Source organism: Sturnus vulgaris, chromosome 9 (genome assembly GCF_052056855.1).
Source record: "Sturnus vulgaris isolate bStuVul1 chromosome 9, bStuVul1.hap1, whole genome shotgun sequence".
In the NCBI taxonomy this organism is placed as follows: Eukaryota; Metazoa; Chordata; class Aves; order Passeriformes; family Sturnidae; genus Sturnus; species Sturnus vulgaris.
In genome coordinates, this window is record NC_142251.1 from 1793740 (window position 1) to 1806998 (window position 13259).

Below are 13259 nucleotides of genomic sequence, written 5' to 3' on the forward strand. Positions count from 1 at the left end.
GGATTTATTGAGAATTAGCTCCTGTGCACACCAAGGCCTCTGCCCTGAGTGTACCCTCAAAGGTAACTGGTACCACAGAAAGACCAAATTAGGAGTTTTAACACAGATACACTAATTATTACTTTTAAACCCTTTTTATAAGGTGAGAACATCTCCCCAGCTGGGAGGATGCCAGGCACTAGGAGCACTCCATCCCTCTAACCAAAACTGCTTCCCCCTCCCTTCCCATCCCAAACCCATTCTTGTCCCAGCCCACGAGTTCCTTTGGGATTTTCTGGCACAGGAGGACCCAGCCCACAACACAACACCCACAACACAAACACCCCAAAGTCTGTCCCAGAGCCCCAGTGTTCCTGCAGCCCCACACCAGCAGTGCCCTGCTGACCCTCCTGGGTGTCCCCAAGGGTCACTCCAAGCCCTGGGGATGGGGAGGTGGCACTGGCATCAGTTACAGTGTGGCTGTGTCAGCCCTGAAATGGCCAAGGCCAGGCTGGACAGGGCTGGGAGCAGCCTGCTGCTGCCTTCAGTTTTAGCTTTCCTATTTTCCAGATTCTGCACTGCATTAGTGTCTAACTCTGAATTTCATATCAAGTGAACCTGGAGTTCTGAATTCCCAACATGGGAATGGACCCAAACTGATAAAAATGTGAAAACTCCTGACTTGGGTCCATCCTGAGGGGAACCAGGGCCTGCACTTGCACTGCCCAAGGTGAATCCTTTGAAGGATTTTTAATAAATCCCTGCTTTATTCCTTTAGCTCTGCCCAGCCCCTGTCCCAGGAGCCTGTCCCCATCACTGGGACACTGGGAGGTGTCCCTGCCATGGCAGGGGGGGACTGGAGGGGCTTTCAGGTCCTTCCACCCCATCCCCATCTGTGATTGATCTCCCAGACTCTCAAACACAACGAAGACCAAGGATATTCCCTGGACCTCACCTACACAGAACTCCTCTCTTCACTAGGTGTGTGCCCAGTACCAACTTTTGTTTCTCAGATTAACCATTCCCATCCTGTTTTCCTGCCCCAATGCATTCTTTCCATCCCATTTCTCTCTTTACAGACATTTCCTCCCTAATCAGAACCTCCCCCCAAGGCTGTTCGTGTACCAGGAGAGCCAGAGGAGAGGCTGCTGTCAATAAATCCCTCAATTCCCTCTCCTCCCCTGCTGCCCTTTCCTGCCAATGCCACGTTTTGAAGGTTCTCCTTTCATCTGGAATCTTTCAAGCCAGAGGCAAGGGAAGAGGAGGCTCCTGAGCCTCATTGCTGAGCCAGGGCAGCAGGAACCCTGAACACCCACTCACTTTACTTCTCTGAGAATTCAAATCAGAAACTTAAATGATGTTTACAAGAAACTGCAAGAAATTTATTTGCTTTTCATCACTCAAAGACAAGGAACATTTATTGAATACTTATTTAACCTCCAACTTCTGCAGCAGAAAAAGATTGTTATTTAATGAAATTAAAAACCATGAAGTGATTCATTCTATGCTTTGCTCTTACAACAGTGACTCTCAACTTGCCTTCAAAAATTATTCTGATTAATTAACAACTGCATGTGATTTAAACATTATTTTAATGAGTTGTTTGGGTTTGGTTTTTTAATAAAGAGATGAGTAAAACAAAGCCCAGCAAATCACAGTGAGTGAACAAAGAGTGCCTGGCTTTAGGATGGAAAACACCACACAAATCATGACATGTCAGGAAATCAGCCTGGCCAGCACCTGCATCCAAGATGTGGGACACAATGGAAGGGATGGGAAAGAATCTATGGGGATTGCTCATGTTTATATTTCATTATGAATCCAGAAAGCAAAGTTAGAAGAAGAGAAAGAGTAAAGGAGTTTATAAAAATGTGGGGTTCTTTCCTCCTATTTGTTGCAAGATGGTGAGGGTGGAATGGCAGGGCTGCCATTTCATCAGTCAAGTTAATAAAATAAATCAGCATTTTATTCCAAAAGATCTCTGAAAATGAAAATAAAATAAATCCCAAGTCTGCATTATACCCCCAAAAGAATGAACAAACACCTCCCCAAAATGAAATCCACAACCAAAGTCAATTAATGTTTTCTAATTTACAACACTGAGCACCATAAAAACCTGAAAAGTCAGATGGAACAGCTGGACCAAAGTCTGTCTGAACCCAACTGAAATCCCTGTTTTAATCCACACTGATCAAGATGCAAAAAAGAGAAGAAAACCTTGCTGTACCAGAGGCCCAAAAGCTGAATTTTTCAGGGATAAGTCGTGTGCATTTTGGTTCTAAGCATATTTCTAAGTCCTCATATGTGTCAAGAAAATGCCCTGACAAGACAAAGAAAGGAAATATTTTAAGATGCCCTCATATTTGGTGCTTTTTGCATATCACTGCAAAGGCAGCCTCACATGAGCTGAAGTCAGCTAAGAAGATCAGAGAAAAGTTCCCTGTGTGGCCCCTGCAGCAGCTGACACTGCTGATGCCAAAGCAGACAGGACTGGGATGAGAAAACCTTGGGAAAAAAAAAGAAAAAATTAAAAAGGAAGAAATAAAAAGTGCAGAAACCACAACAAAATTATCCACGGTAGGATGGAATAAAATCTTCATGACATTTTTTATAAAGTACTTAGACTAAGGGCATTACTTTAGCTATCAGCTTTCAATCATGAAATCTCAAATTAAGAGCACTGTGACACTTGCAAGGAGAAATAAAAGCTTGTTGCTATGGCAATCAATGCAAATTCTCTGTGCCAAGGAGATGTTTGAGTCTAATGGGGAAAAAAACTCTACAACAGAAGGAAAAAAAAAAAAAACCCCAAAGTAGCAAACTGTGCTGCTCACCAGAATTTAAGTCACGTCCAGGATTGAAGGCTCTGCTGTTGACAGTGGCTGAGAGTCTATCACAGCTGATGGTTCTGGAAACGTTGGTGTTGAAATTCCCATCAAATCTGCAAAGACAACGACAGGATCAGCAATCAGAAATTAGTTATTAAACCTGAATTTACAATGAAAACACAACTTTTTAATGTTTCAATGTCAATAACTGTTACTAGTATGAGATTGGTGTTGAAATTCCCATCAAATCTGGAAATACAACAAGAGGATCAGCAATCAAACATTATTTATTAAACCTGCATTTACAGTGAAAACTCAGCTGTTTAATGTTTCAATTTAAGTAATTATTTATAGTAACACAGAGCTGAAATTCCCATCAAATACAGAAGGATATCAACAAGAGGATCAGCAATCAAATATTATTTATTAAACCTGCATTTACCATGGAAACACAGCTTCTTAATATTTCAGTGTAAACAACTATTAATAATAAGACATTGCTGCTGAAATTCCTATCAAATATGGAAGGACATCAACAAGAGGATCAGCAATCAAACATTATTTATTAAACCTGCATTTACAATGAAAAGAAAACTTTTGAATGTTTCAGTGTGAATAACTATTAATAACAGGACATTGGTGCTGAAATTCCCATCAAATCTAGAAAAACAAGATAAAGATGCATGAAAAGATGATTATGGAATCAAAGCAGGGTTGGAAGGGACTTTACAACTCATCCCACCCCAACACCTCCCACTGTCCCAGGGTGTCCCAGTGTCCAGCCTGGCCCTGGGCACCCTGTGCCACCTCCCAGGGAGGAATTTCTTCCCAAATTCCCACCTAACCCTGCCCTGCTTTGCCTTAAAGCCACCCTGTCCTTGTCCTGTTGATGCCTTTAGTTTTCAGTTTTCCTGTTCTCCTTGGATGTGCTTTTCTGATGTGCTGGGGTGATGAAGACAGAACAGTTCCTATTCTAGTTAACAACTCAAGGACAGTTTCTCCAGACTTCAGGCCCTGAGCACAAACTCCGTGGAAAGGTGGAGGGTGGGTTCATGCAAATTAACCAGAACCTACAAAAATGTGAGATTTTGTGACCAACCCCCTCCTTTCCTTCCATCTTGGAGCCATCCAGGCAGGGGCCACCACTGTGGCACTGATATTGCTGGGCTGTGACTTTTGTAAACCTCACAATAAATACCCATTTTATTCCCCTTAACTCCGTGTGCAGCCTCTGCTCCAGCTCCTCAAGGCATCACTGTCACTGTCCTTGTCCCAACCCCTTTGATCTCCAGCATCCTCCTGGCTGTCCAGAAGGGATGGACAGATGGACACCAGGGTGTCCAGCCTGTGCTCCAGGCTGGAGGATGATGATTTTGGGATGCTCTGACAGATCCAAAGCAGCCAAACCTGGAGCTCTGCACGAGCTTTTGTTGACGTTATTGGCGACCTCCTGCCAGAGAACTTCCCAAGCTCTCTCCGTGGAGGAAAAAACATTTCCCAGGAATGCAGCTCTCGGGTGAAGGCTGTGGCTTCTCTTATCACCACTTCAAAAAAAAAAAAAAAAAAAATCACAGCTCTTTCCAAAAGAGAAAAACTGCTGCTGATTTTTTGTTGGCTGAAGAATCTCCAGCCTAAGATTGATTGATAACGGATGGGATGCACAGAAATCGTGTTTGTCTTGGGGCAAACCCAAAAAACTGCACATGAAACATCTCCATCCTAAAGAAATATTTCCAAGCAAGGCTGGAAAACAACCCCACAGTGAAAAATAATGACTTTTCAGGATGTAAATGAATTGTCCCACAGCTCCCATCAAAATCTATTAGTGATGGTAACATGATGCCTTGTTAGCAACCAACATTATTCATTTATTGCATTAAAATGTTTCAACGTGCTCCAAAAATCATCCAAAGGCCTCAGCTCTTCTCAGGAAGCCACTGTTAGTAACCCACCAGGAAGATGAATTGGTGAATGCCTAAATAATCTGCAGCAGAGCTGAAGGAAACAAAAAAACCAAAAAATTCTTACAGCCCAATCCCATCCCTCCTTCTTACAGCAAAAAAAAAGAAACATGGTTAATGGGGAAAAAATGATAAATAAAAGATGAAGAGTTGTTTTAAATCAATCCCATAAATTAAAGACCAGACCTGCCAGCTTTGAGCAAGGGCTGCCCCAGACTGGGCTAGGTGGGATGTCTGCCTCAAATCTCTTTCCAGGTGCAATTTGCATTAAAATTGACTTTTTGCACCTTGCAATGGAGTGGTTTTGGTTCCATGAAGAGAGCAGCTCCCATCACAGCTGAGAACCAGGAACTGGCAGCACTGTGGCAAAATCCACATTGCAATATTTGTCATCATTTTAATGACACTGAAACATTTTCCATGTGCTTCCAAGTGTAATTCAGAATGCATTATTAATATATTTAAGCATCTTCCCCATTAAAGCCACAATTAAAATCAAAGCCCCAGCACTAAGTGGCTTTTCCAACCAATGTTTTTATTCTTTGCTGTAAATACTGGTTTTACCTTTCTTAACATGTTTATACCACACTCATTTTCCACTCAAGTTTCAAACTGTACAGAACTTCCCATCACTCACTTTGGAAAAAAATAAAACACAAAAAAAAAAAAAAAATCTGTATTTTAATATTTGAAGACAAGCATTGATCAGCACCTTTTCTCTGCACAGGAGACAATTTTTACCAGTGCCTCCCTTATTTTTTACCACTGTGTCCCTAAATTCTTACCTGTGTCTCCCTTTTTTACCAGTATCTCCCTTAATTTTTACCTCTCTTAATTCTTAACTGTCTCCTTTAATTTTTAGCTGTGTCTCCCCCAGTTTTTACCAGTGTCTTCCTAAATTCTTACCTCTCTCTTAATTTTTACAATTTTTTACCTGTCTCTTAATGCTTACTAGTGCTTCCCTTAAAATTTTTACCAGTGTCTCCCTAAATTTTTGCCAGCATCTCCCTTAATTTCTGAGTGTCCCCCTAAACTTTTACCTGTGTCTCTCTAAGTTATAACCTGAGTTTCCTTTAATTTCTACCAGTCTCCCTAAATTCTTACCACCATCTCCTTTAATTTTTTACCAGTGTTTCTCTAAATTCTTACCACCATCTCCTAAATTTTTACCACTGTCTCCCTAAATTCTTACCACCATTTCCTTTAATTTTTACCACTGTCTCCCTAAATTCTTACCATCTCCTTTAAATTTTAAGTGTCTCTCTGAACTCCTACACCATTTCCTTTAGTTTTACCAGTGCCTCCCTTAATTTTCACCAGTGTCTCCCTAAATTCTTACCACCACCTCCTTTAATTTCTTACCACCATCTCCTAAATTTTTACCACTGTCTCTCTAAATTCTTACCACCATCTCCTTTAATTTTTTTTACCAGTGTCTCTCTGAATTCTTACCACCATCTCCTTTAATTTTTACCACTGTCTCTCTGAACTCTTACCACCATCTCCTTTAGTTTTTACCAGTGCCTCCTTTAATTTTCACCACTGTCTCCCACTTTTGCCAGGAGCACAAGAACTTCTCTCAAGATTTCACCCAGAACATTCCAGGGCGACAACGCCGAGAAAATCCAGAATCCTCATTAAAAACCCTACATGGAAATTATTAAAGATATAATTTTGGGAGTTGTTTTTTTTTTTTTTTACAGATTTACTGGCTGGGATTGACTTCCCCATACATCTTCCTTCATGCCATCCCTCTTGTCTTGCTCCTGGATTCCCTTTAATGAAGAAGGGATGGGAGCTGCATCCCAGGGGAGCAAACAGAGCCACAGCTCCCCCCTCTTTGATCCCGGTCCCCACGGAGCTCCCTGCTCCCCACATCTCCCCCTGATTGACGTTGCCTCTGATGTGCAAACTGCTTTGAACTTCACACATGAAATTCCCATCGGGCCCAAGCTCATTTTTATTCTCCTTCAACAGGATTTACGAGCGGGAGATGGGAGAGAGCAGGAGATAAAATGAATTTGCAGGAGCTTTGAATCCGACATCAAAACGGTGCTCGAGTGAGCTCCAATTGGATTTTGCTCGGCCTGAATTTACAGTGTAAATCAACTTCTTTTGTGTGTTTGGAGTTCAGGGGGAAAAATGAGGGAGCTGTGGATAAAAATGGCACTTGAGCAGCTGCTCAGAGCTTCATATTGTTTTAATGCTCTTTTTTTTTTTTTTTTCTCTCTGTTCGTATAAATCCAAGCTGACATTAATATGCAAATGAAATTACATAAGTTCACTCAAAATTCAGCGTTTCCTTTGAAATTCCCAGCTAGGCCTTGTTTGCTTGATTGCAAGGCAAGATTTTAACTCGTATTTTACATAAATACTTAAATATAGGGTTCCCACTGCATCTAAACAGAATGCTGGAAAACAATGTTTTTATGAATAAATTCAACAACAACAACAAAAAAAAGCTACTGATGGCTCAGTTACACAATTTCTTCTGGCAAGGCAGCAAAGTTGCTCCCATTATTTCAAGTATTCTTGAAAAATCCAAGTATAGCTGCTCACAGATGTAAAGAGAATGTACCACTGGAAGGAGGATTCAACCCAGGAACACAAACTATTCCCAATCTCACTTCTTAATGAGGAATTTCTAAACCCCAAACCCCATTTTTTTTCATGAGGAATTTGGCCACATTAGAAGTGAAAGCAAGAAACTAGGATAGAAATTTCCTAAATACCTGCTGCATTTTATGGACAAAAACTGCCAAGGCCAGGAGTGTGCACAGTCCCTACATGTCCTAGAACCTCCTGGGCTTCACTGCAGCCTGAAACTCTGTCAGAACAGAAAATGCATCTTAAATTTCATTTATTGTGGCCCCCCATTCCTCCTGTGGAAGTGCAGCTCTTCAGATATTGCAGCAACCCAAGGAACTGAATGGGATTCCTGTTATCTCCCACTTAACTGCTCCAGAGAGGAAAGATAAACACAGAAAGAGCTGTGATAAAATTGAACTGCATTAGCAAATATTTAACCATCTGTTTAAAAAAAAAAAAAAAACAGCAAAAACCAGACCACTTCTGAAGGCAGTATCACAGTCAGGGAGTAAATGATTTTCAAATAGAGGTTTGTAAACTCCCTTATTCAAACAGCTCCATTAATGTTTGCAATGCACCACTGCCAAGTAGGGTGTTTTACCAACAAATATTTCTCCATTCCAGCTCCTTCCACAAATTTGGATAAATGCATTCCCTAAGCTCTTATCAGCATAGTTAAATAAAGAGCAAAAATAGATTTCCAGCTGCCTTGCATGGCAGCCAGAGTGGGAGCATTAATGAATGCCAGTGCCCCTGAACAGATGGATTTTGGAGACCTGGGGCAACTTCCCATGAAAACCCAGCAGTGAAATTCATTTGTGGGCTCCAGGGTAGCAGGGGGATGATTCCATGGATCCATTTCCAACGAGGGGCACCCTCTCCCTGCTCACATCCCCAGGAAACTGCATTTCCCTTCCTCCCCACACCCCAGGACATGGAATGCTGAAGAACATCACAGTGATGGGTTATAAAAGTGCAGAGAGGAGGATCCAGATTAGCTCAGGGAAGACTTTTTGTCTCCTTTTAAAAGCATCATCTGGTTTTTGTTGGAAAAGCTGCAGTAACAGCTGCATTTCCTCACAAGTGCAGCTGAATAATTTATTTTATTTTCCTGGAAGGTGATGCTACTGCAGCCACTGCTGTGCTGAGGAACCACTGGCCCCTAACACAACCAACTTCCCTGGCAAACTGGAACTATAAAAAGTCACTTCTGGAAGTCTCCCACAAGAGAGCATCAATCACAACTTCTCCAGAAAAAGGCATTTTGTGTAATGGACAGAAGACAAACACTCAAACATTGCCCACATCTCCAATTTCTTCATAGAGTGGGAGGAGTTTGATTTCCTTTCCTCTGCCAACATTCAATATAAAGCACCTCTTTATCTGCCTGGTGCCATCCAGGCCAGCAACATCTCCATGAATGAAGTTATTCCAGTCATCACTCCCAAGTCAGACCATGCAGACCTGCAAAGGGAGAACCCCCCCTCGTGCTTCCAAACCTGCTCCCCAAAACTCATTTCTTAAACCCCTATTTAGACACTTCTCACAACTGACACATACCCCACTGCAGCTACTCAGGACTTGTGATAAATAAATTCTGTTTATTCTTTCCCTCCCTTCCTGCTGCTCCATCAGCCCATTCCAGATCCAAGATTTCCTCAGTATCTGCTGAGAGCTTTCAGACATTAAAACCAGGAGACTCCAACTTGTACACGAAGGAATTTATCCTCTTGAGGAGAAAGACACTTTAATTAAAACATTGGCTGGTAAATCAGTACCCAGAGCTCCATCATGATAGGGAATGTCTGGAGACAGCATGAAATCCATTCCTCATGGCTTATTCAGCAGCCTGTGCTGGTGAGGGAGCACAAAGGTTTGTTTTTGTAGCAGGGATTTTTTCCAGGATTAGAAGATGCACATCACTTGACATCCATTTTCCTTATCTCCCATCAGTTTGCTAAGAGCCTGCAGCACTTTATCCATATTAAATCTGCTTGGAGCAGCCTCTTCCCAAGTGCTCCCAGTGCCTGGGAAAAGGAGCTGGTCCCTGATCCCCAGGCTCTGACCCCAGGGACACAAACACAGCCTGGAATTTGGGCAGGCACCGATTTCCACACCAGCCATGTGGGAGCTTGGACAGCTCTGCTCCCTGCCCCTGTGCCACTGCCAGAGCTGAAAATGAGAAATCTGGAAAAGGATGAGCAGAATCCAAAGGGGAACACAAATCCCTGCCCTGCTCACCCCTCCTCAGCAGCCCCTGCACACGGATTTCGTGTGGGATTATTTCCTGTGCCCAAGCACATTTAGAGCCCTTGGTAAAGCAGCTGAGTGTAATTTTATCAGGAAATGTTTGTTGAATTAAAGCCTTGCCAAAACCACTCGATAGCCACCAACTGTGCAGCCTCATCCAGTTGGGTTTGCATGTTCCAATTTATTTATTTTCACTGCTTTCCAAACCAAGGTGGTTCCATTGCACAACCCTGCCTTGGAGAGGGCACAAACACACAACTGCTGGTCTTACACCAGTGAAATCAGAATATCTGGGCTACAAAACAGCAACCAAAAGCACAGCCTGACTGGGAATTTTAATCCAGAGACTGGAATCAAATGGAAACTCACTCATTTGGGCTCTTCACTGCAAGAGCCAACACCATGTAATGGCAATAAAATAAATATTGCTTTCCCTGTCATATCTCACTACTCATTAAACAAGCAGTTTAAATGCCAAGCTCATTTTCTAACCCAGTTTGTGCTTTGTTAGATCCTGTTTTCTATCATTTATTTATAGTCACCAGGTGTGGAAATCTCACAGTTTATCCCAAGCAAAATGACAAACCAATGCTTGGATTTTCAGGAGAAATACAAGCAAGCTCCTGGATAATTTTGTTAATGGTAACAACAAATACAAACTGAATTCAGCTATCTATTAAAATAAATAATAATAATAATTTTAAAATCCTTTCCCTAGAGAATAGTTCACCTTTCCCAAGTTAATTTTCCCCAAACCAATCCAAACTTGCAGCATTCCCAACTCAATGCCAATAAGAGGCTGATGTGATAAAGAACCTAAAACACTCTGGGGAAAACTTTCAAATTACCTAAAAATACCTAAAAGTACCCTGAAGATAATGCACTTCTGGCACTGTTCTTGCCCCAAATGTTTGCTCAAATAAAGAGGCCACATGAGGAAACAGCCAGATAAAGAACACACAGAGTTCAGGAGTTGTAACACAAACATTTCCCAACCCTCCAGAAGGAAAAATCACAGCCCTGAGGACTCAGCCATGGCCAAGGCACAATCTAAGGCAAAGGAAAAAGCAATTTCCACAGACAAATCTGGGTCTTTTTCCACGTGACCTCTTCTGCAGCAGCAGTTAATAAATATTTTAACCAAAAAAAAATTGTAATTATTGTTGTTTTAACACCAACATGAAACATTTTGAACACCAAGGATAAGCTGTTAGCAGCAGCAGCACATCCAATTTAATTTCCTGCAAGTGCAGGCCCAATTAGTCCACAAATTAAACATGGAAGAATTCAAAATACAATCACAGTATCCAGGTGAATGAAGAATGAATCTTTCTTTATATTTTAACCAAAATGGGCAATCTCCCAGAAAGGTGATGCCACAGGGAAGGAAAAGGAAAGGAAGAGGGGAGAAAAACTGAAATGATGGCAGAAACATTAAGACAAATCAGGCAATTAACAAAGCATGGAGCTAAAACGTGAAAATTTCAAACAAAATACATTTTTACTTTTTTTTTTTGTCTTGCAGATGATTTCCTATAGACAGCACTGGGTCCCAATGGTCAGATAAGCCTCAACCAGGTCTTGTCAAGGTCCAGAACATCCTGCAGCTGATAAACTGATCTGGGAAGCATTTAATTATTGATCCAAATAACTGAATAATGAGAATCTCATTTGTAGAGCCTGAATGAGGAGCTGTGCAAACAGCAAATTCACCCCTCTGCTTTGCTTTAAATGGTGTTTGTGCTTGAAACCATTTCCTGGGAATGATCCTTATGATAGTTCACCACAGGTAAAGAAATTTCTAAAAGATTTCCAAGCTATGTAATTCTGGAGGACAAAGTGAAAAGGAACTCACTAAAGTTTCCAGACTAAAAGCAGACTTTTATTTTTAATGAGAAATGAGGCCACACTGACAAGGGGGTGATAAATCCCATTTCTCCTTCCCCTCAGCCCTTGCTTGGAAGATGTTCCTGCTGCCTGGTGATTCCTGCATGGATTTTGTGATCAGAGGGCACAAAGTTTTTCATCCTCAAAGAATTCCTGACCCTTTTGTCCACATTGCCAACAGCCTGGATGTGGCAGCATTTTCCACAGGCACCTTGTCCAGCAGGAACTGCACAGAGACTTCCAAACCTGTGCCCTTGGAGTCACCAAATTACCTTCCTCCCTCTCAAATGTTTTTAAATTAGACTGAGATAGAAACAATAAAATCAGTCTGTAATCAAGGTTTGCACAAATAGAAAGTTACTCTTTTTCTTTTCAAGCCCACGTGGAAGTAAATGTTTAATATGTTCAGCATTTTAAGAAAGTGACTCCTCTTTTATTGGAAAAATCAGGGCTGCTATCACACATTTCTACAGTTAGATAACCCAAAGAAATTTCAGCAAATGTGCAGCACAATAAAATTATTCAAGATAATAGAAACTATTAAAGACAACCAACTCCTGGATTTACCACCCAAAACTCCTGTATTTAAAACCAAACCAAATTGAACATGAACAAATCCAGTTTCCAAGCAATGGACTCGATTTCCTTAAACCTCTGCTATCAAACAGCATCATGTCAACCTGATTAAACACAAACATGTGATGGACTGACCAACTCGTGATTTTGGTTATTTCAAAGGATACAAAAAGATCCCATGACCAGCTTGAGGAGAGTTATTGAGGGCAAGCAGTGTCTCAGAGCAAAAAGGGTGTATTGGATCTAGACAGACTCTTTTTGTGTAGAACACTATGAACAAACTTTCTTCCTTTTATTGCTTCCAGCTGATTCCCAGCTCTTTTTTTAAAGGCCATCATTTAACATTGGTGTGGGAGAAATATAAAAGAAGATGAGGACAAGATAAGAGGCACCTTTGGATTCGTGCCTTGTCCATTTTTATTCCAAAAGGAGCAGAAAACTCAGGATGCTTTGCCAAGAAACCCAGAATAAATGACAGCATGAGGAATTCCAGAATTCCATACTCACTCCATCATGGATGGTGGGATGGTACAGCAGTCCTGGATGGCAGTCAGGGGGGAGGTGAGGTGAGCAGTGTATGAAGCTTCCACGACCTGCTTGTTCCGATTCACAACGTCCAAGTAACGGTTGAATTTCTCACGGATTTTTTTTGCCAACTGAAAAAAAAAAAAAACCAACAAAAACCCACAAGAAACTTTAAAATCACCCCAGTTTTTCTGTATTGCCCCGTTCCTTAACAAGCAATTAAAACCTGTGTTAAAGAGAATTGTTTTCTGATTTGCTCGTTGTGTTTTTATTTTTGTGGCTTAAGCAAGAAGTCAAGTAATTGATATTGGCTGCACAAAGGAGACAATACAAGAAAATAAAACACATTTACCATCCACCAATGGCTGCTTCAACAGAGTTCTGCATGTGTGAGAAGTGTGATTTCCATTACATAAACCTCCCTTTCACTGAGAACAGACAGCTGGATGTGACATTGAGGTGCTTGCTCCAAGGATGTGATGGAGAATAAACCTCAAGTCAATTTATTGAAGTTCTACACGTGGACACTTCAGGGAATCCCAAAGAATGGTGTTAGAGATGCCTTCAGCTACACAGAACTCCTGCTGCTCCAGGAGCAAAGAGCCAGCAGCAAATCTCCTGCTGATGGGAGCAACCTCAGGATCCAAGGAATCCAAATAACCCC

The 13259-nt window shown here is 41.5% G+C and overlaps 1 protein-coding gene across 2 annotated transcripts in view; it reads right to left on the reverse strand.

Moving 5' to 3' along the window:
• CACHD1 (cache domain containing 1) overlaps positions 1 to 13259 on the reverse strand; it is an 89808-nt gene that overhangs the window by 40350 nt on the left and 36199 nt on the right. For both annotated transcript variants that reach the window (XM_088169625.1, XM_088169624.1), the window contains exons 3-4: positions 12578 to 12726; positions 2814 to 2920 (exon numbers count right to left, since the gene is read on the reverse strand). In XM_088169625.1, the coding sequence (XP_088025751.1) occupies positions 2814 to 2920; positions 12578 to 12726 (256 nt within the window). The remainder of the gene's footprint in view (positions 1 to 2813; positions 2921 to 12577; positions 12727 to 13259) is intronic.